The sequence below is a fragment of the Babylonia areolata genome, chromosome 26, assembly GCF_041734735.1.
Source record: "Babylonia areolata isolate BAREFJ2019XMU chromosome 26, ASM4173473v1, whole genome shotgun sequence".
Lineage (NCBI taxonomy): Eukaryota > Metazoa > Mollusca > Gastropoda > Neogastropoda > Buccinidae > Babylonia > Babylonia areolata.
Genome location: NC_134901.1, coordinates 42,510,727 through 42,538,587, shown reverse-complemented (window position 1 = coordinate 42,538,587; position 27,861 = coordinate 42,510,727). Strand labels below are relative to the sequence as shown.

Below are 27,861 nucleotides of genomic sequence, written 5' to 3'. Positions count from 1 at the left end.
AGATTTTTTTTTTTTTTTTTTTTTTTTTAACAAAGAGTAACACACAGATACAACTTGATGTGTGTGTGTGTGTGTGTGTGTGTGTGTGTGTGTGTGTGTGTGGTGTGTGTGTGTTTGTGTGTGCGTGTGTGTCACTGAGTGTGTGTGTTCCGTGTGTGTCAGTGAGAGAGAGAGAGAACACTCTCACACGCGCGACACACACACACACACACACACACACACACACACACACACACACACACACACACTTCCCCCATCATTCCCTCTGCTTCTCCCTATTGACTATTTTCTCATGTAATATCATTTCAGCGGAGTCAGTGGAAACACGAAAAAATGAAAACCGCGCGGGAGGCGCACTACAAGAAACACGCCGGCAAAAGCCACTGATTCCAAAACGGAACGGTAACAAAGGGTGCTAATCAAGGAAAATACTATCTAACAGAAATAGAGCTCTGATTGTTTCCCTTGCTCCTCACTTTATCTGACTCGGGGGGTGGTAGTGAGTTTAACTCACTCAGTACGGCCAGTCCTCTCTTCTCCTCTACACACACTCCTCGGATGTCCAGTGGGTGTCTTAATGACCCAACCTTTAGCTTCCGTCGTCAGAATTGTGGTATTCTTTGTCAACATTCACCTCTTCAGTATAAGAGCCTTCCGCGTGGAATATTTGGATGGTGGTAATTGGGGTGAAACGCTGTTAACGACGTCTCTTTCGCCGTTCGTATGGAGAGAGTTAACGATTTAACTGACATCGCAGTCCACCACAGGTTAAATGCCGGAGGGTAGTGTATAAATTCATGGCCCCTCATCCTTCATGATAAGACATTATGACAATGCAAAGAAACAGGACACAATCAACTCATTCGCGCACACATACACGGCCGTCGCGCGTGCGCACGCGCACACACACACACACACGCACAGACACTAACACACACGTACGCGCACATAGACAGTGTACGCGCGCGCGCGCGTACACACACACACGCGCACACACACACACACACACACACATGGCACACACACACTGTACTGAGCGACCAGACGGTTAAATTTATGACCATCCAACCAACACAGTCACAAAGAGAAAATGAGACCGAGAGAGTGAGATAAAGACATACGGGCAGATCGAGCAATCGAGAATTTACCATAATCATAATCCAAACTCACAGACACACATACATCCACACGCACGCACTTTAGAGGCAACAGTAACCATATGAGCTGTATTGTATAAACACATACTGACTCCAAAGTCAAGCCTGTCTCTCCATTACATTGAAGGGAAAGGGTATAAGTACTAACACTTCACCGCCATCATGTTACAGTGCAGTGCCACCCCCTCACCCCAGCCCCATTTTTTCTGCCTGCAGCTGTATTTGTTTTCCAATCAAAGTGGTTTTTTTTTCTGCAGGTTTAATTGCCAGTGATAACCCTTTTGCTGCCCTGGGTTCTTTTACGTGCACTAAGTGGATGTTACACCGACGGGACTAGCCTCAATTTATTGCTTTATCCGAATGACTGGCGTCCAGACCAACCACTCGATTGTAGGAAAGAAAGTCACAAGAAAAAAAGTCACGGAAAAAAAGTAGCAAAATTAGGTTAAAAAAAAAAAAAAAAAAAAAAAAGCCACACAATTAGGAAGGGAAAAAATTCACAGGTTAAAAACTGAGTCATGGCGAAAGATAAGCTTTAAAAGTACTAGACTATTCGACATTTGCCCTCACCTGTTTGATGTGATGCTCCACCCGCAGTGTGGAATGCTTAATGTACATTAACCATTGATTGAGGCACAGATTTGGGTCACCTTTGTTGCTCTGGATCCCTTCAATGGGGACAAAAGTCAAAGTCGGTATGTCAAAATGCAGTAAAGCATATGTCACACAACTACTGACCTAGGCCTTGAGAGCATACCAAAGGTTTGTATAGAAATTAACATAAAATAGAATAAGAAAAAAGTATACAAACTTCAGGTGCCTGCGGTTAGCAAATGGCACACAGTAGTATATATGCTGTCACATATCTCAGTTCACAAATCTCCCGTTTCACTTCTTACTGGGCGGCGGGTCCACCGAGAGTACGTTACACCAGGACGTAAGCTGTCGTAGGCTTTAATGCCACCATGGATGCCTCATCACGCCAACTGTTTATTTTGTTTGTCTGCTTCGGTAAGTGTTAATTAAAACTGCCGTCATGGATGCCTCATCGCACCAACTCTTCAGGTTGCTTGTCTGCTTGGGTCGTTTAAATAAACTGCCGCCATTAATTCCTAATCACACCAACGTTCCATGTTGTTTGTCTGCTTTGGTAAGTGTCACTTAAAAAAAAAAAAAATCATTTGTATTATATTTGGTGAGTGTTTCTTGTGCTTACAGTTGGTTACGTAAGTGTATGTCCTGTCTCTTTCTGATTACAATCATACCTACAGTGTCTGGTGAATCAGATAAAAAAAAAAATGACATTGTAAAATATTTCGTATTTTACATGATTTGGCTATAAAAAAAAGAAAAAAAAGTAGTGTCTCGATCGTATATTGGTCATGCGTTGGGTTTCAGACCCAGTGTTCAGCAGTGATGAGGGTTCGAGGCCCGGCCGTTTCAGCATATATAGTGTCGGCGTGTCCTTGGGAAACCTGAGACACTTTATTTCGATTTTCCTCATTCCATCCAGATGTGAATGGATAAGTTTCAGTTTCAGTTTCAGTAGCTCAAGGAGGCGTCACTGTGTTCGGACAAATCCATATACGCTACACCACATTTGCCAAGCAGATGCCTGACCAGCAGTGTAACCCAACGCGCTTAGTCAGGCTTTGAAAAAAAAAAAAAGAAAAAAAAGGTGAATAAATAATATATAAATACATTAAAAAAAAAGAAAAAAAGAACTACTACTACTAATAATAATATGTATAAGGCGCAAAAACTTGATGAAGTCAACTATAAGCGTACATAAATAAATAAATAAATAAATAAATAATAATAATAATAATAGATAAACTAAATTCTATGTCTAGCAAAGACCCGCATAAAGATGTTTTTTTAACCCGCTTTTTTTTTTCCACTGCACCCAGGCAATGGAACTCATTACCACTTAACAATCGCCGCATCAAATCAAAACCAACTTCTAAAAAGGCATCAAACGACCTGTCTGTTTCAAGAATACAGTGAACAATGAATACCCTTCTCTTCATGTGACACAGGCACACATGTCCATGCATGTGTCCTATTGTACTGAGACCATTGTTTTGAAGTCGTTTGTATTCATGTTGTTGACAACCTATTCAAAAGTTAACTCTAACTTCTCGCGCTTGCCCTGCTGTGATTATGAGTAATGACGTGCATGGTGTGGTGTGGTGTGGTGTGGTGTGGTGTAGTGTGGTGTGGTGTGGTGTGGTGTGTGTGTGTAGTGTGGTGTAGTGTGGTGTGGTGTGGTGTGGTGTGGTGTGGTGTAGTGTGTGTGTTGGTGGTGGTGGTGGTGTGGTGTGGTGTGGTGTGGGTGTAGTGTGGTGTGGTTGTGGTGTGGTGTAGTGTAGTGTGGTGTGGTGTAGTGTGGGTGTAGGGGTGGTGTATGTGGTGTGGTGTGGTGTAGGTGTGGTGGTGTGTGTGTTGGTGTGTGTTGTGGTGTGGTGTGTGTGGTGTAGTTGTGTGGTTGTGGTGTGTGGTGTGGTGTTGTGTGTGGTGTGGTGTGGTGTGTGGGTTGGTTGTTGTGGTGTGGTGTGATGTGTGGTGTGGTGTGGTGTAGTGTGGTGTAGGTGTGGTGTGGTGTAGTGTGGTGTGGTGTAGTGTGGTGTGGTGTAGTGTGGTGTGGGTGTGGTGCGGTGTGGGTGTGGTGTGGTGTAGTGTGGTGCTGGTGTGTTCGTTCTTTAGTTTAGCAGTGATATTAGACGATTAAAAAAAAAAAAAAAAAGTGGGGGTGGGGTGGGTGGGATGCAGGTAGGGGCACGGGGTAGAGAAGGAAGAGGAAAATAGAAAAGGTAGACAACTACCCCCTAAAAAATGCATAATTGACATGCAATTACATTTAACAGTAACAATTCAATAATGATAACAATAATCAGAAACCATTAACACAATCCTGAAGTGCATTAAAGGAATGTAGAAATAGGGCTATGAACTAATGTCTGTGAACGTCGTCAGAAATAACTTTCCAAAAAATCATCTGCAGAATAGTTATTCTCTTTGAAATACTTGGTCAAGAAGGTACGTAACTGCTGACAGTGAAATAAACAATGATGCAAGCTAAACTGCTTACCACAGATGCATGTAACATTTTTACTATACTTTGTCTTCAGCGCATCAAGTTGTATACGGAAGAAAGTAAGATTATTGATCTTGAACAGTAGGCTGATGGATTCGGTATTTTTTCTTTAATAATCATTATTCTCGGGAAATAATGTCCCTTTATGTTTTAACTCACTCAGTACGGCCAGTCCTCTCTTCTCCTCTACACAGACCCCTCGGATGTCCAGTGGGTGTCTGAATGACCCAACCTTTAGCTTCCGTCGTCAGAATTGTGGTATTCTTTGTCAACATTCACGTCTTCAGTATGAGAGCCTTCCACGTGCAATATTTGGATGGTGGTAATTGGGGTGAAACGCTGTTAACGTCTTCTCTTTCGCCGTTCGTATGGAGAGAGTTAAAAAACTTCCTTCCATCGGTTATGAAATCGCCCCCATGCTGATTTTCCTAGCAATGTGTATGCCTCTTTTACGGAAAGACGGACATGTAGTTTTGTCGATTTTTCTGAATCTTGTGCTCCTCTTTTAGCTGCTTTATCAGAAGTTTCATTGCCATAAATGCCCACATGAGAAGGCACCCAACAAAAACTGACCTCAGTCCCTTTAATCCTCAAACAGTGTACCAAATGATTTGCCTCAGTAACTAAGTCAGGTCTTGTTTCAAGGCTAAATAATTCTAGAGCATAAATTACTGATTTGGAATCAACAAAGAATGTTATTTTCGAGAAAATCATTGATGGCTCACTAAGTAGTTCAGAGCTTGGATAATAGCAATTAGCTCAGCTGTGAATTATGGAAAGATATTTTCCAGTGAAGTAAGATTTTTCAACTTTAAAGGCAGGAATTCAATATAGAAAGCCGCACCAGCATTTTTGTCATCAGGAACAGATCCATCTGTAAATACACGGAGATGATTCTGATATTTTTCTGTTCTAGATTCTGGCAGTACTTGTCGTGATATTGATGTTTTCTTCCTTTTTTGTTTCAGAAAAACTTATATCAAAATCTGCTTTCAACATTTCCCAAAAGGAAAAAGAGTATGATGTGGTTTTGCAGCTAACTCTTTCATGTTAACATCAGAATTATTTGATCAAATTTGAAACGTAAGTTGCAACTGTTTCTTGTGATAAAATGGCTTGAGCTCTTTTAGGAAAATCAATGTCAGATCTCACTGTCAGTTCATCAGCAATGAAATTTTTTGTCATTGAAGTGTATCTCACAGCGAATTTTGCTGTTGCTAACTGACGATGTTCATTCAAGGGAATGTATGTTTCCTGGTGTGTGTGTGTGTGTGTGTGTGTGTGTGTGTGTGATATGGCATTTTTTTTGTACTGTGAATAACATGTGGCTGGTGAATCGTTTTATGTCATTTTTTATGTCATATTTCAAGATGTTACACATCTGTGTCGTTGTTGTTGTTTACTGTAAAGCATGGCGAGCCTGTTTTATAAAGCGGGGAACCGCGCTATATAAGCCTCCACATTGTTATCATCATCAGTAGTTGTATTTTATCATCACCTGACTTCGGATGGTGGTGATTGAAATGGCTGGAGGAGAGGATTAGGCCTCGCCTTCCTATCCCGAGCCCAAGACTGTATTGTATTGTATTGCATTGTATTGTATTGTATTGTATCGTTTGTATGTTGCGTATATTGGCTTGTCCGAACGGAGGGACCGTCCACCGTGAGAAAATGAAACAGGAACTGAAAAGTCCTCCTCCTCCTCCTCCTCCTCAGTTTATCTTGTCAAGGAATCAACTCTCTCCCCCCCACCCCCACACCCCTCTCTCCCGTCTCCACCCCGGCCTCGTGTCCGACTATGACCATCAGAACAGCCGAGGAGGCAACTGCTGTTCCGACTGTTTGGGCTAGAATTGGATTATAGTGGAGAGTGTCTTGCCCAAGTACATCCCCACTCTCTCGGCCAAGAGGGTTTTTAGGACAGTCGGCGTTGGGTTGGTTCCCAAAGGCCAACTAGCCCACAAGGCTGCAGCACTAAGAGCCAGTGCAATTTTGCCTCCTAGTTTGAGAGTCATAATCCCTTCACAAAAGACTAAGCTGTAAATGGTTTCCCATTGACTGGAGTATATATATATATATATATATATATATATATATATATATATATAAGCCAAGGAAAAAAATATAGAGAAAAAGTCAGTGCGAAAAAAACAAAAACAAAACAGAATGGAGGCGCTGAATGTTATGCAGAATCAAAACAAAGCACTTAGTTCACACAACAGCCATTTTTCATGCAGGCATAACTCTGTTCAGTTCATCAGCAATGAATTTTTTTGTCATTGAAGTGTATCTCACAGCGAATTTTGCTGTTGCTAACTGACGATATTCATTCAAGGGAATGTATATTTCTTCCTCTTCCTCCTCCTCCTCCTGCTCCTCCTGCTCCTCCTCCTCGTGGTGGTGGTGGTGGTGGTGGTGTGTGTGTGTGTGTGTGTGTGTGTGTGTGTGTGTGTGTGATGTGGCATTTCTTGTACTGTGAATGACATGTGGGTGGTGAATCGTGTTATGTCATATTTCAAGATGTTACATAACTGTGTTGTTGTTGTTTACTGTAAAGCATGGCGAGCCTGTTTTATAACGCGGGGAACCGCGCTATATAAGCCTCCACATTGTTATCATCATCAGTAGTTATTTTATTATCACCTGACTTCGGATGGTGGTGATTGAAATAGCTGGAGGAGAGGATTAGGCCTCGCCTTCCTATCCCGAGCCCAAGACTGTATTGCATTGCATTGCATTGCATTGCATTGCATTGCATTGTATCGTTTGTATGTTGCGTATATTGGCTTGTCCGAACGGAGTGACCGTCCACCGTGAGAAAATGAAACTCAAACTGAAAAGTTCTCCTCCTCCTCCTCCTCCTCCTCAGTTTATCTTGTCAAGGAATCAACTCTCTCCCCCCACCCCCCTCTCCCCCGTCTCCACCCAGACAGCTGATAACGTTAGACAGAGAGTTTGGTACTAACAGACAGCTGTTGACGTTAGGGAGAGAGTTTGACACTAACAGACAGCTGTTAATGTTAGACAGAGAGTTTGGTACTAACAGACAGCTGTTGACGTTAGGGAGAGAGAGTTTGACACTAACAGACAGCCGCTAACGTCAGACAGAGAGTTGGACACTAAAAGACAGCTGCTAACGTTTGGGAGAGAGTTGGACACTAAGAGACATCTGCAGTCTACCAACCGAATTCAAGATAATACAGCGCAATACAACGCAGCACAACGCAACTCTGTGCTTTGCTGGAGAACGTAACTACGACTATCCGACATCAGTTGTCGCTGGCAGTTTGTGCTGGCGTTGCAGCACAGTCCAGTCCCCTGCAAGGCAACGGAACGCAATGCAACGCAACGCAACGCAATGCAACGCAACGCAGCGCAGCGCAGCGCAACGCAATACAACACAACTAAGCACACAATATCAACACCAGCTGAAGTTGACTGGATTGCAGAGGAATCCAGCCCCTTGTAGTGGACTCTAAAGCAGCTAACCTCACAGTATCAACACCAGCGAAAGTTGACGACGTTGCAATACACTGTGATGGACTACAGCCCAATACAGCGCATCTAAGCACAACATAATGCCATGCACCAGCGAACTTTGACAACAGTCACTGTCCTGTCCTGTCATGTCATGCCACGCGACACAAAGGACATCCGATACTTGTGAACGCTGGCAACCCTTTTATGTATTTGTTGTGAATTATTCAGTCATTCTTCCTTATTTAAAAAAAAAATATATTATTTTTTTATATTTTTTTCTGAAGGCCTAAGCGCGTTGAGGGTTACGCTGCTGGTCAGGCATCTGCTTGGCAGATGTGGTGTAGCATATATGGATTTGTCCGAACGCAGTGACGCCTCCTTGAGCTACTGAAACTGAAACTCTTCCTTTCATTCATTCATTCATTCATTCATTCATTCATCTTCTTCTTTTTCTACTGCTACTCCTACTTCTTCTTGTTCTTTAGCATTCTTCTTCTTCTTCTTCTTCTTCTTCATGTTGTTGTTGTTGTTGATGTCGACATCATCAGCATCATCTATTTTGTTGCTGTTGTTGACTGATGTTGTTGTCGTCGTCGTTGTCGACATGAACATCCTCATCTGTCCTTGTTGATCTCATGACCTGTGTCCCCCCCCCCTTCCCCCAGCCCTGCAGGTGGTACGAGGAGAGCCCAGGGCCAGTTGGATGAAGGCCACTCTGACGTCACACTTCTCCCAGCCCCGTCATCACGTGACCAACCCCGGCTACAAGATGGCGGCCAAGAACTTCATCAACAGCCAGTTCCTCGGTATGGGGCTGGTCACAGCGATCCATGACTTCGAAACCGTGCTGAGCAATGTAAGGACTGTCACTGGGGATTCACGTCCGTTTAGGAACAGCATCATTTTCATTCATTCATTATGCCCATCGCTCCTAGTGGAGCATAGGCCATCGACGACCCCTCGCCATCGCACTCTGTTCTGAGCTGTTCTGGCCATTCCAGTCCAGCTGGTCCCTTGCTGCTTCAACTCTGCCTCGGTATCTCGCCTCCAGCTGTTGCGAGGCCGTCCTCTCTTCCTCTTTCCCTGCGGGTTCCAGGTCAGGGCTTGGCGTGTGATGCTGGACGCTGGCTTCCTGAGGGATCATACTGTTAGGGATCACTTGAAAAGTATGCTCTGCCGAGATGTCAGGTTGTTAACACTGACAGGACCGGAACAGCATCAGTCCCTGTGTTTCTGTTGTGTGTGTGTGTGTGTGTTTCGGGAGGGGGGGTGTTGGGGGGGGGAGGGGGATGGGGGGAGAGGGAGGGGGGTAATTTTCTCTGGAATTATTTTGTCTGGTGACAACAAATTTTACTTAAATATGAAAAAAAGTTATTTCCACAATGTCTAACTACAATGACAGTGCACAAAACAAAAAAAGAAAAAAAAAGCAGTACAAAAACATAAAGAGGACAAAAACGTGCTGCCACATTTTGTTTCTTGTTGATAAAACTGAGCAGTTTTATCCGACATAATATTGGCTCACTGATTAACAGCAGTCATATTATCGCTTTTAACTCACTCAGTACGGCCAGTCCTCTCTTCTCCTCTACACAGACCCCTCGGATGTCCAGTGGGTGTCTCAATGACCCAACCTTTAGCTTCCGTCGTCAGAAATGATATTCTTTGTCAGCATTCACCTCTTCAGTATAAGAGCCCTCCACTTGCAATATTTTGATGATGGTAATTGGGCTGAAACGCTGTTAACGTCGTCTCTTTCGCCGTTCGTATGGAGAGAGTTAATCAAAATTCCAACTTCTACTAAATCTGGAAGTTACATTGATTCAACTTCAATCCCATGGCATTGTAGGTTTTGTTAATGCTCAGCAGGAACCACTCTTGAGCCACCAGGGCTTTACTTACGGTCTTTCTTTTTTCAATTGAATAAACACACAGACACACAGATACAGACACACAGACACACACACACACAACCCCCACACAATGTTTAATGGCATTCGTTATCGACATAGAACAAAAATCACACCTCACACACTTTTCCAGATCCTTTGTGCTGACAAACAGCACATATAAGGAAGATGATTGATTTGAAAAGAGAAAGAGGACAAAATGATATCGCCCCATAAATAACAAGGACGCCGAGCAACACACGTTTTTTGTTCACACTTTGCCCATTGCTAGTGAAGAGAATATGACCAGGGAAACATAACGCGTCAATGTGTATTTGCTTGTGTGCTCCAGCACGTTCTTTCTTTTCTTCTGTTTTGACTCACTTGTGTAAACAAAGTGAGTCTATGTTTTAACTCACTCAGTACGGCCAGTCCTCTCTTCTCCTCCACAAAGACCCCTCGGATGTCCAGTGGGTGTCTGAATGACCCAACCTTTAGCTTCCGTCGTCAGAATCGTGGTATTCTTTGTCAACGTTCACCTCTTCAGTATAAGAGCCTTCCGCTTGCAATATTTTGATGGTGGTAATTGGGCTGAAACGCTGTTAACGTCGTCTCTTTCGCCGTTCGTATGGAGAGAGTTAACCCGGTGTTCGGTTGTCTCTGTGTGTGTGTCTGTGTCTGTGTGACGCTACGGCTGACAGATTGACAGACAGACGGACGAACGACGACAAAAACTCAACAATGAATCTGTCAGCCCTCCGCACCAGTCGGAACAACCAGATCCCACTTGAAATGATAACATTTATTATAAAATAATAATAATAATAATAATTGGTATTTTTGAACACGAAATTCAATAACAAAACAATACTGACACAATTACCCCTCTCACGCGATTACAAACACACAAAAATTATAGTCTGCTGTGCTCAGCCTCTGCCGCCGCAGTCCAGAATACACCAGCGGTCAGGAATGGATGGGAGAAGGGAGATAGTAAGTTGGGGGACAGCACTTAACTCAACACAGCGCCAAAGTCCTTCCAGCCGACGCTGTTGTCGTCGTCGCTGTTATTCGTCGACGCGGTTGCGCCGCTGCCACAGAACACTGCCAGTCCCGCACCATGAAGACCTCCCGCCAGCCCACAGCCACAACCAGCAGAGGAATGGAATCGTCCAAACGGGCACAATGGAAGATAAAAACCTAAGAATGGCAAAGTGTCAGTTCTGACTCTGAAAGATGCTATCACACCCAACCTATCATCCCGCCCATCCAACCTGCCGTTACAATAACATTTAACTTTGACTCGATTTAATTTAATTTATCCCAAAATAATAAACATTAATATTTTTTTTTCATGAACACAACCACAATGATAGGAACACATATTCACGGCATCTCTTAATAACATAAAATAACATGAACAGCTACAGCAAATTCAAACAAACATCCATTCACAGCCTCTGTCATTCCCTCCACCACCACCATTCCTGCAAGTCCAAACGACCAGCCGACCAAGGAAACATCACACACCCTCACCTCAGACAGGTTATGTGAAAAACCTGGAACCGGTGTTCCAGCCGTTGCAACGCCCGCCGAACAATGACGACAACCTGCTGCTTCACCGCAGCAGAAGACATGGGAAGAACAACTCCCAAAACCCCTGGTCGAAATGACTCTCACAGCAGTTGACAGTGGAGTGCCAGAAAGATAGAGGAAGAAATCAAAAACAAATCAAAAAAAAAAAAAAAAATCACAACTCACTGACGCGAGTTGGTTCGCACGTGGGATTCGGGCCTAACGCGTTGCCAGCCTATCTGGCGGCTTACAGAAATAGGTCAGCTAAGGGGAGTCTCACATTCTGGATATGTCGACGTGTGACAGTCTATGTCTGTGTGTCCGTGGTAAACTTTAACATTGACATTTTCTTCTGCAAATACTTTGTCAGTTGACACCAAATTAGGCATAAAAATAGGAAAAATTCAGTTCTTTCCAGTCATCTTGTTTAAAACAATATTGCACCTCTGGGATGGGCACACACAAAAAAAAGAAGCCTAGTTATATGCAAACTGCATTTACTGTTACATTTATAGTTTTTGTATTCTCTAAACTTGGCATTTTGATGTGATATTCTGACACAACAACAAGAGCAGTCGTTATTATCATTTTTTGTTCAAACAGGAACTTCTTTTGCTAAGCATGGTGGGGGTGATGATGGTGGTGATGATGATGGTGATGATGATGGTGATGATGGTGATGATGATGATGATGGTGATGATGATGATGATGATGATGGTGACTGACAGGTCACAGGTCACACGGTGGTGGGCGTGATGAAGGGGGTTCACTTCGGCACGGACAACGACAGCATTGTGGCCATCAGTGCTCACTACGACACCATGAGGAACACCCCTGGTTAGTGTGCACACCACACCACTCCACACCACACCACACCACTCCACACCACACCACACTACACCACACCACACCACACCACTCCGCAGCACACCACACCACTCCACACCACACCACACCACACTACACCACACCACACCACTCCGCAGCACACCACACCACTCCACACCATACCACACCACACCACACCACTCCACTCTACTCCACACCACACCACACACCACACCACACCACACCACACCACTCCACACCACACCACACCACACCACTCCACTCCACACCACACCACACCACTCCACACCACACCACACCACACCACACCACACCACTCCACACCACACCACACCACTCTACTCCACTCAACTCAACACCACACCACACCATACCACACCACACCACACCACTCTACTCCACCCCACTCCACACCACTCCACACCACACCACACCACTCTACTCCACTCCACTCCACACCACACCACTCCACACCACACCACACCACTCTACTCCACTCCACTCCACACCACACCACTCCACACCACACCACACCACTCTACTCCACTCCACTCCACACCACACCACACCACACCACACCACTCCACACCACTCCACACCACACCATACCACACCACACCACACCACTCCACACCACACCACACCACAGCACTCCACTCCACACCACACCACAGCACTCCACACCACACCACAGCATACCACTCCACACTACACGACACCACACCACACCACACCACACGACAACACAACACAACACAAGACAGAGATTTAGTTTATCCAGAAGACGTCACTGCGTTCAGACAAATCCATATACGCTACACCCATCTGCCAGACAGATGCCTAACAACAACATAACCCAATGCGCATGATCAGGCCAGTGAGCAGACGCTCATGATCTGAGATGTGTTGTGTCATGGTTGTGATGACTTGAGATGTGTTGTGTCATGGTTGTGATGATTTGAGATGTGTTGTGTCATGGTTGTGATGATTTGAGATGTGTTGTGTCATGGTTGTGATGATTTGAGATGTGTTGTGTCATGCTTGTGATGACTTGAGATGTGTTGTGTCATGCTTGTGATGACTTGAGATGTGTTGTGTCATGGTTGTGATGACTTGAGATGTGTTGTGTCATGCTTGTGATGATTTGAGATGTGTTGTGTCATGCTTGTGATGACTTGAGATGTGTCGTGTCATGGTTGTGATGATTTGAGATGTGTTGTGTCATGCTTGTGATGACTTGAGATGTGTCGTGTCATGGTTGTGATGATTTGAGATGTGTTGTGTCATGCTTGTGATGATTTGAGATGTGTTGTGTCATGCTTGTGATGACTTGAGATGTGTTGTGTCATGGTTGTGATGATTTGAGATGTGTTGTGTCATGGTTGTGATGAATTGAGATGTGTTGTGTCATGGTTGTGATGACTTGAGATGTGTTGTGTCATGGTTGTGATGACTTGAGATGTGTTGTGTCATGGTTGTGATGACTTGAGATGTGTTGTGTCATGGTTGTGATGACTTGAGATGTGTTGTGTCATGGTTGTGATGACTTGAGATGTGTTGTGTCATGGTTGTGATGACTTGAGATGTGTTGTGTCATGGTTGTGATGACTTGAGATGTGTTGTGTCATGCTTGTGATGACTTGAGATGTGTTGTGTCATGGTTGTGATGACTTGAGATGTGTCGTGTCATGGTTGTGATGACTTGAGATGTGTTGTGTCATGGTTGTGATGACTTGAGATGTGTTGTGTCATGGTTGTGATGACTTGAGATGTGTTGTGTCATGGTTGTGATGACTTGAGATGTGTTGTGTCATGGTTGTGATGACTTGAGATGTGTTGTGTCATACTTGTGATGATTTGAGATGTGTTGTGTCATGGTTGTGATGATTTGAGATGTGTTGTGTCATGGTTGTGATGACTTGAGATGTGTTGTGTCATGGTTGTGATGACTTGAGATGTGTTGTGTCATGGTTGTGATGATTTGAGATGTGTTGTGTCATGGTTGTGATGACTTGAGATGTGTTGTGTCATGGTTGTGATGACTTGAGATGTGTTGTGTCATGGTTGTGATGACTTGAGATGTGTTGTGTCATGCTTGTGATGACTTGAGATGTGTTGTGTCATGCTTGTGATGACTTGAGATGTGTTGTGTCATGGTTGTGATGACTTGAGATGTGTTGTGTCATGCTTGTGATGACTTGAGATGTGTTGTGTCATGGTTGTGATGAATTGAGATGTGTTGTGTCATGGTTGTGATGACTTGAGATGTGTTGTGTCATGGTTGTGATGACTTGAGATGTGTTGTGTGGTATTTGTGATGTTGTCAGATGTTTTGTGGTTGTCGTGTTTTCCCGATGTGCTGTGGTTGTGTTCTGGAGTTGTCGTGTTGTGGTCTGTTGTGTTCTACTTGTGTTGTGCCTGTACCGTGGGAAGTGTTGTGAAACCCCAGTCCATACTCAAACATATAACGAACGAATGAACGAAAGAACGAATTTTATTTCTATTAAGCTGTCAAGGCCATTCAGCAATGCGATACGACACACAGAGAACGACCAAGAGAGGGCGTTGTTGTTGAATGCCTTTGGCTGCATTGCCTTTCAGATCGAGGGACGCCTTTCTCTTCTGCATTTCAGATCAGCGCTTTCAGTATATTTTCTGAAGCTGCGCCCCTTGCCAAACTGTATTCCAAAGTAGTGTACACTTCCTGGTTTCTAATTCTCAACCCGAACACTTCGAATAAGAAACCGCGTCCCGTGAAGTTGTGTGTGTGTGTGTGTGTGTGTGTGTGTTCACAGTTTCACTTTAAAGGTTTCAGGCATGCAATAATTGGTGCAATGTGCAAACTTGTGCTCGTTAATTTTGAAACATGTTTGCACATACATATGTAATATATATTAAGTAAATTTAGAAACATATTTGTGTACGTGTGTGTGTGTGTGTGTGTGTGTGTGTGTGTGTGTGTGTGTGTGCGTGCGTGCGTGCGTGCGTGTGTGTGTGTGTGTGTGTGTGTGTGTGTGTGTGTGTGTGTGTGTGTGTGTGTGTGTGTGTGTGCTACAGGTGTGAACGACAACGGGGCGGGCGTGGTGGTGATGCTGGAGGCGGCACGAGAACTTGTGCAGGGAAAGGCCCGCAACTCCACCCTGCTCTTCATCGCCTTCGACTTTGAGGAGTGGGAATCGGAAAGTGAGGGATTATGTCACACATTGGGAATGGAAAAGTGAGGGATTATGTCACACACTGGGACTGGAAAAGTGAGGGATTATGTTACACAGTGAGAATGGAAAAGTTAGGGATTATGTCACACAGTGGGACTGGAAAAGTGAGGGATTATGTCACACAGTGGGACTGGAAAAGTGAGGGATTATGTCACACATTGGGAATGGAAAAGTGAGGGATTATGTCACACACTGGGACTGGAAAAGTGAGGGATTATGTTACACAGTGAGAATGGAAAAGTTAGGGATTATGTCACACACACTGGGACTGGAAAAGTGAGGGATTATGTCACACAGTGAGAATGGAAAAGTGAGGGATTATGTGACACAGTGAGAATGGAAAAGTGAGGGATTATGTCACACATTGGGAATGGTACGTGAGGGATTATGTCACACAGTGGTAATGGAAAGTGAGGGATTATGTTACTCAGTGGGAATGGAAAAGTGAGGGATTATGTCACACAGTGGTAATGAAAACGTGAGGGAGTTATTTCACACACTGGGAATGGAAAAGTGACACAGTGAGAATGGAAAACTGAGGGATTATGTCACACATTGGGAATGGAAAGTGAGGGATTATGTCACACACTGGGAATGAAAAAGTGAGGGATTATGTCACACATTGGCAATGGAAAGTGAGGGATTATGTGACACAGTGGGAATGGAAAAGTGAAGGATTATGTCACACAGTGGTAATGGAAAAGTGAGGGATTATGTCACAGAGTGGTAATGGAAAAGTGAGGGATTATGTCACAGAGTGGTAATGGAAAAGTGAGGGATTATGTCACAGTGTGGTAATGGAAAAGTGAAGGATTATGTCACACAGTGAGAATGGAAAAGTGAAGGATTATGTCACACATTGGGAATAGCAAAGTGAGGGATTATGTCACACATCGGGAATGGAAAAGTGAGGGATTATGTCACACATTGGGAATGGAAAAGTGAGGGATTATGTCACTCAGTGGGAATGGAAAAGTGAGGGATTATGTCATAGAGTGGTAATGGAAAAGTGAGGGATTATGTCACACATTGGGACTGGAAAAGTGAGGGATTATGTCACACACTGGGAATGGAAAAGTGAGGGATTATGTAACAGTGGGAAACCGAGAAAGAGGGATTAAGTCAGAGTGGGAGTCAGGGATTAAGTCAGGGTGGGAATCAGGGAGTGAGGGTTTAAGTCAGAGTGGGAATCAGGGAGTGAGAGATTAAGTCAGAGTGGGAATCAGGGAATGAGGGATTATGTCAGGGAGTGGGAATCAGGGAGTGAGGGATTAAGTCAGAGTGGGAATCAGGGAGTGAGGGATTAAGTCAGAGTGGGAATCAGGGAGTGAGAGATTAAGTCAGAGTGGGAATCAGGGAATGAGGGATTAATCAGGGAGTGGGAATCAGGGAGTGAGGGATTAAGTGGAGTTTCAGTTTAAGTAAGAAGAAGGCGTCAAAGTGTGCAGACTGATCCATATACGCCAGACCACATCTGCCATTAAACGACAACAACAACAACAACAACGACGACGACGACGACAACAACAACAACAACAAAGGCGACGACAACAACAACAACAACAATAGCAACAACAATGACAACATCAACAACAACGACAACATCGACGACGACATCAACAAAAACGACAACAATAACAATGACAATAATAGTAACAACAATAACAAAAATAGCAACGACAACAACAACAATAACAACAACAACAACGAGAACAACGAGAACAACAACAATAACAACAACAACGACGACAACAACAATCACAGAAGGGAGTGAGGAATGGACACACGGACTGTGAACCGGGAACTGGAGGGTCAGGTCATGGAGTGGGAACCAGTGACTGGAGGGTCAGGTCATGGAGTGGGAACCAGTGACTGGAGGGTCAGGTCATGGACTGTGAACCGGTGACTGGAGGGTCAGGTCATGGAATGGGAACCGGGAACTGGAGGGTCAGGTCATGGACTGTGAACCGGGAACTGGAGGGTCAGGTCATGGACTGTGAACCGGGGACTGGAGGGTCAGGTCATAGAATGGGAACCGGGGACTGGAGGGTCAGGTCATGGAGTGGGAACCGGTGACTGGAGGGTCAGGTCATGGAATGGGAACCGGTGACTGGAGGGTCAGGTCATGTAATGGGAACCGGGGAATGAAGGGTCAAGTCATGGACTGTGAACCGGGAACTGGAGGGTCAGGTCATGGACTGTGAACTGGGAACTGGAGGGTCAGGTCATGGAGTGGGAACCGGGAACTGGAGTGTCATGTAATGGACTGTGAACCGGTGACTGGAGGGTGGAGTGGGAACCGGTGACTGGAGGGTCAAGTCATGGAGTGGGAACCGGGAACTGGAGGGTCAAGTCATGGACTGTGAACCGGGGAACGAAGGGTCAAGTCATGGAGTGGGAACCGGGAACTGGAGGGTCAGGGTCATGGAGTGGGAACCGGGAACTGGAGGGTCAAGTCATGGACTGTGAACCGGGGAACGAAGGGTCAAATCATGGAGTGGGAACCGGGAACTGGAGGGTCAGGGTCATGGAGTGGGAATCTTGTTGCAGGTGATTCGGCGTGCAGAGAAATCCTCTGTGGGAGCAAAAAGTTTGTGTCGGACTGGCTGCCCACCTACTTCCGCCCGCACTGGCCGCTGGCCTGGAAAGGTCTGCTCAACATGGACATCGTCCTCAACTTCGATGACCGAAATGATACTCAGTACATTCCTTTCGGATTCGACCAGGTCAGATTTGTGTTTGTCTGTTTCATTTATTCTGTTTATTCATCTTAATGGAATTAGTATCTCAGTCTATCTTCTATGAAGCGCCGTGGCAGAATCTGTTAGGTGTTGGACTTGTGGCCCAGTGTTGACCAGTGGTCAGTGTTTGACTTGTGACCCAGTGTTGACCAGTGACCAGGGTGGGACTTCTGTGAGTGTTGACCAGTGGTCAGTGTTTGACTTGTGATCCAGTGTTGACCATTGACCAGGGTGGAACTTGTGATCCAGTGTTGACCAGTGACCAGGGTAGGACTTGTGACCCAGTGTTGACCAGTGACCAGGGTGGGACTTGTGACCCAGTGTTGACCAGTGACCAGGGTTGGACTTGTGACCCAGTGTTGACCAGTGACCAGGGTACCAGGCCCCGTTTCGGCATGATGTTGTGTCCTTGGTGAAGGTTCCGTGCTCCAGTTTTCCTGACCGGTTGGGGAAGGTTTAAAACGGCGAAAGGAGAGGACTTGGCCCCGCCTTCCTATGCTGAGCCCTTGACACTGTGGACATGAATTCACCGCCCTGATGGCCGTAAGAGGCTATGAGACCTTTAATCTGTTTAAATTTGAGATCTCTCTCTCTCTCTCTCTCTCTCTCTCTCTCTCTCATTCTCTTTCTCTGTATACATACACACACACACACACACACACACACACACACACACACATATATATATATATATATATATTGTGTGTGTGTGTGTGCAGATGTTCCCGGACCAGTTTTCCAGCATCAGTTCAGACAACAAGGAGGGGGACTTCCTAACGGTGGCGGGTCGTGCCCCGGGGGACATGGACCTCATGCAGGACTTCAACACATCCTGGCTTGGCCTGGGCCACAGCGACTTTGAGGTCAGCTCCCACATCCGCTCACTTCATTCGGCTGATCGTCTGGTCACAACATGGGCTGAGCATCAGTAATGTCCACCACAATGTGGCGAGGAGGAGGCTAAATCTGATACAATACCCACACCACCAGGACAATGCCACGTTACAATGGACGACGGAAATGCCACACTTGATCTCCTCCTCCTTCTTCTTCTCCTCCTCCTCCTTCATCTTCTTCATCATCATCTTCTTCTCCTTCTGTAACTCCTTCCACAGCACAGAGACCATTCTCTTGCGAGTGCTGCACGATCTGCTTGCAGCTATGGATGAAAACAAAATTTCTGTTCTTGTTAAATCGTTCCACAGCGTTTGACACAATCGATCACCAAATTCTCCTTTCCCGGTTAGAAACTAATTTTTGGCATTTGTTCTACAACACTCAAATGGTTCAGCCCTTATTTGACGAACAGGAAACCGTTTGTGCATGCCTCTCCACCCCCTCTTCGTTTTGGTGTCCCACAAGGCTTAATGCTTGGCCCCGTTTTATTGGGCTTTAGTCTCTGGATCAAAGTGATGGACCCATGTTTCATCTTGCCTGATTAGTTTGTCGAAGTTTGTCGACGTCTTGGCACATGGCCAAAAGAGTCCAGGAGCACGTGACCTGTTCCTTCTTCTGGAAAGATGTGAACAACCGGGGAGTCCATCGTACTTGCAGCTTCCACACGTGCAAATGGTCATGGATGATTTTTTTCCACAGACCCCACACTGATCTTGACATCTTGAGCCAGTTGGCGGACAGTTATGCGGCGATCCTCCAAAATGGCGGCTTCCAATTACCGGATGGTGTCTTCATCAATGGCGGACTGTGGTCGCCCGGGAATGGGAGTTGTTTCCAACGACGTCCAACCACACTTGATCTGACGATGCCAGTGCTTGACTGCTCATACGATGGGGCATCCTCCCCATAAGTCTCTTTCATCTCATCGAAAGTCTCCCTTGGTGTGCGGCCTCTCAAGTTCAGAAACTTGATGAGCGCTCTGCATTCAACTGGCTCCATTATCACACCTTACTCCGCTACAGCACCTGCAAAAAACAAACAAACAAACAAACAAAAAACCCAAACAAACAAACCTGTTATGAGTTCAGAGGTGCAAATTACTACGTAAACTATAGGGACATGTATTACCATACACGTGCAATTTCAGTCCCTCACAAATAAGTCGGGAAAATTCTTTGATGAACATCCCTCGTAATAGCAGCAGCAGCAGCAGCAGCAGCAGCAGCAGTAGTAGCAGGAACAGCATCAGCAGTAGTAGTAGATGTAGTAGTAGTAGTTGTTGTTGTATCCACATTGCTCAGCCATTACGATCGCTTTTCAGTGTCAAGCAGTGATGATGACACCTACCTCTGGTCGTTTTCAGGTTGAGATGTTTCCAATACCGTCACAGTTTGCGAACATGGCACGGGACCTTTCACGAAGTGACCACGCATCATTCTGGAAAGCAAACCTGTCGGCTCTCTTCCTCACCGATACCGGTTTGTTGCTGTCTATCTTCGACGTCTTCCTGCTTCCGTGTGTGTGTTGGGGGGGGGGGGGGGGAAGGGGATGTGGGCTGTGAGGGGGGGGGGGGGGTGTGGATGTGGGTGAGGGTGTGGATGTGGGTGTGTGGGTGTGGATGTGAGTGAGGGTGTGGGTGTGTGTGTGGGTGTGGATGTGGGTGAGGGTGTGGATGTGGGTGTGTGGGTGTGGATGTGGGTGAAGGTGTGGGTGTGTGTGAGGGTGTGGATGTGGGTGAGGGTGTGGGTGTGTGTGTGTGTGTGGATGTGGGTGAGGGTGTGGGTGTGTGTGAGGGTGTGGATGTGGGTGAGGGTGTGTGTGTGTGTGAGGGTGTGGATGTGGGTGAGGGTGTGGGTGTGTGTGAGGGTGTGGATGTGGGTGAGGGTGTGGGTGTGTGTGAGGGTGTGGATGTGGGTGAGGGTGTGGGTGTGGGTGTGGGTGTGGATGTGGGTGAGGGTGTGGGTGTGGGTGTGAGGGTGTGGGTGTGAAGGTGTGGGTGTGGGTGTGAGGGTGTGGGTCAGGGTGTTGGTGTGGGTGTGAGGGGGTGGGTCAGGGTGTTGGTGTTGGTGTGGGTGTGAGGGGGTGGGGGCGTTTGTGCTAGATTGTGTATGACTGTGGTCATGTTTACGTATTTGCTAATGTAAATTATTGTTATGTTGGTGAAAATGTGTGCATGCACACATGCACGCGTGGTGATGTGCTTTACCTGGGAACAGCAGCCCAACACAGAGAAATCTGCTGTGACAAAAAAAAAGAAAAAAAAAAAAAGAGTAATACAATACAATACAATACATGTGTACACACATGAAATGAATATAGATACATGTTATTTGACGGTGTGGTAAACTGAGCTGCTTTGATGTGTTACATTCATGTTTCAGTCTGCTGGATGTGTTGAACAATTTTTGCTGTGAAGTTCAACCTTCATCACGTTCACATGCATGTTGGCCTTGACTGCGGGCTGAGAGACTGTGTGCTATATGAGTCACAAGCCTTCAAATACACATACAGTTTGCAGTTGGATAAATAAACAATTATTGGGTTCGCTGGCCAGAGAATATTAAAAAAAAAATGAAGTACTATGGCAGCGAACAGGGCAGAAATGTGCAGAAGAAGACATTCTCCAGAGGTTCTTCACAAACATGCATGCAGCACTACAAGGCAAGATCTCACCTGGAACCCGCAAGGGGGAAGGAAAAAGAAGCCGTCCAAGAAGCACATGGCACCATGAAATGCAGGCAGACATGAAGAGGACAGGCCACACCGGGAACAGCTAGGGTGACTGGCACATGACTGGGATGGCTGGAGACCATTGTTGGCGGCCTGTGTCCTGGAGGCAGACATGAAAAGGACAGGCCGCATCGGGGACAGCTGGAGTGACTAGCACAGAACAGGGATGGCTGAAGACCATTGTGAAGAGGACAGGCCACACCTGGGGACAGCTGGAGACCATTGTGAAGAGGACAGGCCACACCTGGGAACACCTGGAGACCATTGTGAAGAGAACAGGCCACACCTGGGGACACCTGGAGACTATTGTGAAGAGGACAGGCCACACCTGGGGACAGCTGAAGACCATTGTGAAGAGAACAGGCCACACCTGGGGACACCTGGAGACTATTGTGAAGAGGACAGGCCACACCTGGGGACAGCTGAAGACCATTGTGAAGAGAACAGGCCACACCTGGGGACAGCTGAAGACCATTGTGAAGAGAACAGGCCACACCTGGGGACAGTTGAAGTGACTGACACAGGACAGGGATGGCTGGAGACCATTGTGAAGAGGACAGGCCACACCTGGGGACAGCTGGAGACCATTGTGAAGAGGACAGGCCACACCTGGGGACAGCTGGAGACCATTGTGAAAAGAACAGGCCACACCTGGGGACAGCTGAAGATCATTGTGAAGAGAACAGGCCACACCTGGGGACAGCTGAAGACCATTGTGAAGAGAACAGGCCACACCTGGGGACAGCTGGAGACCATTGTGAAGAGGACAGGACACACCTGGGGACAGCTGGAGTGACTGACACAGTTTCAGTTTCAGTTTCAGTAGCTCAAGGAGGCGTCACTATTTTCGGACAAATCCATATACGCTACACCACATCTGCCAAGCAGATGCCTGACCAGCAGCACAACCTAATGCGCTTAGTCAGGCCTCGAGAAAAAAAAAAGAAAAAAAGGGTAAATGAATAATAGCTAAATACATAAAAAAAAGAACTACTACTACTACTACTAATATGTATAAGGCGCAAAAACTTGATGAAGTCAACTATAAGCGTACATAAATAATAAATAAATAAATAAATAAATGATAATTAAAAAAAAAAAAAAAAAGGCACAGGACAGGGATGGCTGAAGACCATTGTTGGTGGCCTGTGTCCAGACTGGGAAACAGGCGTTGGTGAGGTGTGGTGAATTAAAGATGCAATGTAATGTATTGCATCACGTTGCATTGCATTGTATAGCAATTGTGATATCATTGTGTTGTAACCACTTTCAGCTGAATACCGAGGCTACATGAAACAGTGCTACCACTCCCAGTGTGACAATCTGACCTTCGCCACTGACGAGAGAATGCAGTTCGCCGCCAAGATCTCCAAAGCTTTAGTGGCCTGGGTGGACCGCAGGGCCCCTTCGCAGATCACCGATGTCGCTGGTACGGGTTCGTATCCACGGGGCGTCCGGTGTGTGTGTGTGTGAGTGTGGTGTGTGTGGTGTGTGTGTGTGTGTGTGCGTGTGTGTGTGTGTGTGTGTGTGTGTGTGCGTGTGTGTGTGTGTGTGTGTGTGTGTGTGAGTGTGTGAGTGTGTGTGTGTGCGTGTGTGTGTGTGTGTGTGTGTGAGTGTGTGTGTGTGAGTGTGTGCGTGTGTGTGTGTGTGTGTGTGTGTGTGTGTGATGTGGCGCTTCAGTTGTGGACACACGGCACGTTCATTAATTTTAATGCAAACTTAAATGATATTTATGTAGGTCATTCTATTTAGGTATACTGTTATTAAGAGTTGTGTTTCCATATGCATTTATTTATGTATCTACTTATCTATCTTTTTTTTAAAAAAAAAGATCTATTCAGTTATTCAGGTTTGTATGTTTTCTCGATTTATTCCGTTCTTTGTTTTATTTATTTACTTGTTCCTGTGTTTCTTTCATTCCAGCTATGATGTCAACTGTGAGCCTGTGGATGTTGTTGGCAGCCGTTGGTGTCACTATGATGACGTCACAGTGACTTTTACGTCAACGTTTGTCACCGTCATGACGTCACAATGACGATTATCTCAGTTTTCCCAAATGATGTCTTGTGAACGAAAAAGAAAACTAAAAAAAAGAAAGACTCATTCAAAATCATGCTTTGCGTAGCTTCTTTCTCTCTCTCTCTCACACACACAAAAAAAAACCCAACCAAACAAAAAAGCCTTTCGCTGCAACAGCACGACTTGTCAACAACAGCTAACGTCTTTGACCTGCCAGGAATAATTAAGAAAAGACAAGACAAGACAAGACAGGACAAGACAGGTCAAAACAACGGTTACTAACGAGGCTTAAACAGGCTGTGCCGCTGTTTTGCATGCTGCAATTCCCCCCTGGACCCCACCAAAAAAGAAGGGGCAGAAAAAAAAAAGAAGTGGAAAAAAGAAAGAACCAATAAAGGAAAAAAAAAAAAGTAGCCTACAAACCCTTTTACCAAGTCGGCAAGCCTGTCAATTTCACTGAAGGCCTTGTTGTCAGTGTATATTCAACTCATTTAATGGCATAGAGGTTACAGACATGTATTCATGATTCAACTTTTTTTTTTTTTTTTTTTTTAACATAAGGATGCAGGCACACTGACGCGCACATACACACAGCGAGCACACACACACGAATGCACTTGCACGTGAAAGTACGCACACATGCACGCACGCACGCACGCACGCACGCGCACACACATACACACACACGCACACACGCACGCACGCACGCACGCACACACACACAATTTTTGGGAGTCTATCTTTCTTCAAAGCTTTCGTGGAATTATCATATTGACTATATACTAAACAAAGCAAGAAAAGGTCTAAATTTCCTTAAAATAATTTGTAAACAGCACTGGGGGGCAAAATACCAAAGCGTTGATATCTCTCGCTACCTCCCTCGTACGTTCACGCTTGACATACGCTCAAGAGGTATTTTTCAGTTCTCCACTGCATTTGCTAAAGAAGCTGCAAAGCATTGATTGTAAGGCTTATAAACTCGCTCTAGGTGTGCCCATTCTTTCATCAAATTAAGGGACTTACAGAGAAGCAGGTGTTTTATCTCTTGATGAACAAAGGAAAGCTTCAGCCGCGAAATTCGTTATCAAATCTTTCGCATATGAAACATTTTCAAAAGAAGAAGCTAATTTGAGTTCACAAAAAGATTTTGCTAAAAGAGCTAAGACGATACAGTCTGTGACATCCATTAATACATTTGCATCAGATATCATTAGTGCTACGGAATCAAAAGAGAAGCAAACTGCAAAAGTACCTACTTTTTCACCAGTCCCTGAATGGGAGCAGTGTAAAGCTACCTTTGACATGGATTATACAGATTTATCCAAGAACCAGTCACCATTTTTGTTAAAACCTCAAGTGCTCTCACACACAGAAAATCAATATTCAAATTATCCAAAAATATACACAGACGGATCTGTTCTAGAAGATGGTAATTCAGGAGCGGCTTTTGTAATTCCTTCATTTAGAATAGAAAAATTATACTACATTGGTAGACAATATTCCATTTTCACAGCTGAACTTATAGCCATACTTATGGCTTTAAATAATTTATATTTCAGACATTCCGAAAACTGTAAGTGAAATTTTATTATGTGTAGACTCAAAGTCAGTATTACAAGCTATAGAATCTCCAAATTCAAAGAAGCGAATTGAGATGACAATGGAAATAAAACATATTATTCACCAATTGACAAAACAGGGCATTAAAATAACTTTCTGTTGGGTACCTTCGCACTGTGGAATATCTTCATATGAGTGGGTAAACCAAGCAGCTAGAAGAGCAGCACGTAATTTCGAAGGCGCAATACAACTTGACATCCAGTTAGATCTACATGAATGCATTAGCTGTATAGAAAATGTATGTAGAAATCGATTTAAGAAATTACTTATAGATTCAAATAATCAATATTACCAATGTTGTGTAAACACAAAGAATACAGCTAATCCCAAACATTTTCTAAATTCGGCACCAGCAGCACATTCAAGACAAATTACAAGTCTAATGTATAGACTTCGTTTAAATGCCTTTCGTACAAAATTTTCTAAAAATATAAAATGTATATGCGGTAAGCAAATAACTGTAAGCCATCTACTCATTCATTGTGCGAGCATAAGACAGTTAATTCCAAAAGATGTAGTTGAGGAATTTTCTTCCAATATTTCATTAGCCACTGAAAAGATTTTGAATGATTATTCATTGCTTAGAATGTTTTCAGAAATTTTAAACTCCAGTCCAGTTGGTATCCTCCTTTGATGTATTATATTTAATACTGTTACTTATATTTACATTGTTGTAGGTTAATACTTGTTGATATGCATATACATATTCGGCTTCCCATGACAACTCATTCAATACACACCACAACCTCTTTAGACTTTTTCTTATAATATACTTTTCCTCTGATACATAACATGAACTTTTTTTCTTTTTTCTTTTTTTTTTACACTAATATTCACATGCATTCCCTTTCCTTTATACACTACTTTACTCTTTTCCGTCTAAAAACACTTACAGTGAATAGACCTTAAACTGAAGAAAACACACACACACTTTTTAAGCCATTTTTTGTAAACACGTGTTCGAAAATGATAGAAACATTGTGAGTTGCACAAAATTTCCCCCATCATATTCTTCTCTGTCTGTCTCTCTGTCTGTCTGTCTGTCTCTCTCTGGCTGTCTATCTGTACACACACACACCCCTCCCCCCTGTATCTTTCCCTCTTTCCGTCTCTCTGTTTCCACTCACACAGCGCTCCATAGTTAGTGATGCAGTGACGGTGCTGAAATCAATGTAGGTATATATGTATTGTTATTGTTGGTGATGCAGTGACGGTGCTGAAATCAATGTAGGTATATGTATTGTTATTGTTGGTGATGCAGTGACGGTGCTGAAATCGATGTAGCTATATGTATTGTTATGGTTGGTTGTTATCGCGCTTGCACATTATATCTATGCATAGCTGCTTGTAGCTTCATATGCTTAATTTTTTTTTATACACATAATGTTTATACACATATCTTTAATTAAGTGCTGGTGATTTTTATTGTCTAGTATGGTTCTTTTTCCGAATCAGTGGGTCCACGTTGTTGTTGTTGTTCTTCTTCTTCTTTGTATACTGTTTGAATAATGTGATTAATTAGCTCTTTATTGCTTTATATATATTTTTTACAGTTGTTCACTGGAATAAATAGTAATTGCTAACCAGTCAGCCTGGAAAGCCTTCTGTGTGTGTGTGTGTGTGTGTGTGTGTGTGTGTGTGTGTGTGTGTGTGTGTGTGTGTGTGTGTGTGTTCTCAGTCTGTCTCTCTCGCTTACATACACACAAACGCGCGCACGAACAAACACTCCGCACAGACATTATCAGTGCACACTTACACACACGCGCGTGCGCCCGCGCACGCACGCACACACATACCCACACACGCACACTCATACGCACACACATGCACACAGCACAACACACATGCACACGTACACCCATTCACATTCTCATGCACACATACACGTCAAGATCGGTTATTTTCGTTGCGGACCGGCAAGTGGCAATTTAAGGGAAACAACCCAAGCTTAAAATTTTTTTTAGCTCGGATTGAGTCCCTTGCAGTACGTTTCTCCATTGCTCGCGGACCTGAGGGCAGTGCAAACTGCAGGCATTATAATGATTTCTGTGTGTACGTGGACTGTCTGTTCCCACTCCCTCTCTGTTTCTCCGTTCTTTGCCACGTTTTCCTTCAAGCCTTTCTGCTTGCGACTGTGAGGAGATGAGCGACTGAAAGGACAAAAGAAAGAAAGAAGGAAAGAAAGAAAGAAAGAAAAAAGGGAAAGAAAGAAAATGCACAATTGCCCACACACAAGCACGCACACACTCACGCACACACGCACACACACACACACATACACACGCGTGCGCACGCCCACGCACCCACGCACGCACACACACACACACACACACACACACACACACTCAGTCACCAATACTGCATACGTATATACGTGCGCACGTTCAATGAAAATGATCAGCTTTATTTATTTTCAAACATGTTTCTACACTGACACTTCACGTTCAGTCACAAGTGGCTTCACTACATTGATGGACAGTTAGAGATATCGGCAGAAACAATTTCAACGCATTATTGTATTGTATTGTATTGTGTTGTATTGTATTGTATTGTATTGTCACCACAGATTTGTGAACTTGGGGCTGCTGTCCC

The 27,861-nt window shown here is 44.6% G+C and overlaps 1 protein-coding gene across 2 annotated transcripts; it reads left to right on the top strand.

The window, feature by feature from the left end:
- Positions 1 to 2,034: 2,034 nt before the first annotated feature.
- On the top strand, positions 2,035 to 26,852 carry LOC143300536 (uncharacterized protein YfbL-like). 2 transcript variants are annotated; one of them, XR_013057669.1, is made up of 10 exons: positions 2,035 to 2,168; positions 8,400 to 8,590; positions 11,927 to 12,035; positions 15,105 to 15,230; positions 17,813 to 17,988; positions 18,723 to 18,866; positions 20,264 to 20,378; positions 22,904 to 23,059; positions 23,554 to 26,445; positions 26,501 to 26,852. XR_013057669.1 is itself a non-coding variant. In XM_076614284.1 (9 exons), exons 1-9 carry the CDS (start codon positions 2,123 to 2,125, stop codon positions 23,622 to 23,624), a joined length of 1,134 nt encoding a protein of 377 aa, XP_076470399.1. In that variant the 5' UTR covers positions 2,035 to 2,122; the 3' UTR covers positions 23,625 to 26,852. The 2 variants fall into 2 exon arrangements, 1 of the variants encoding a protein (XP_076470399.1); XM_076614284.1 differs by having other exon boundaries at positions 23,554 to 26,852.
- Positions 26,853 to 27,861: the final 1,009 nt, after the last annotated feature.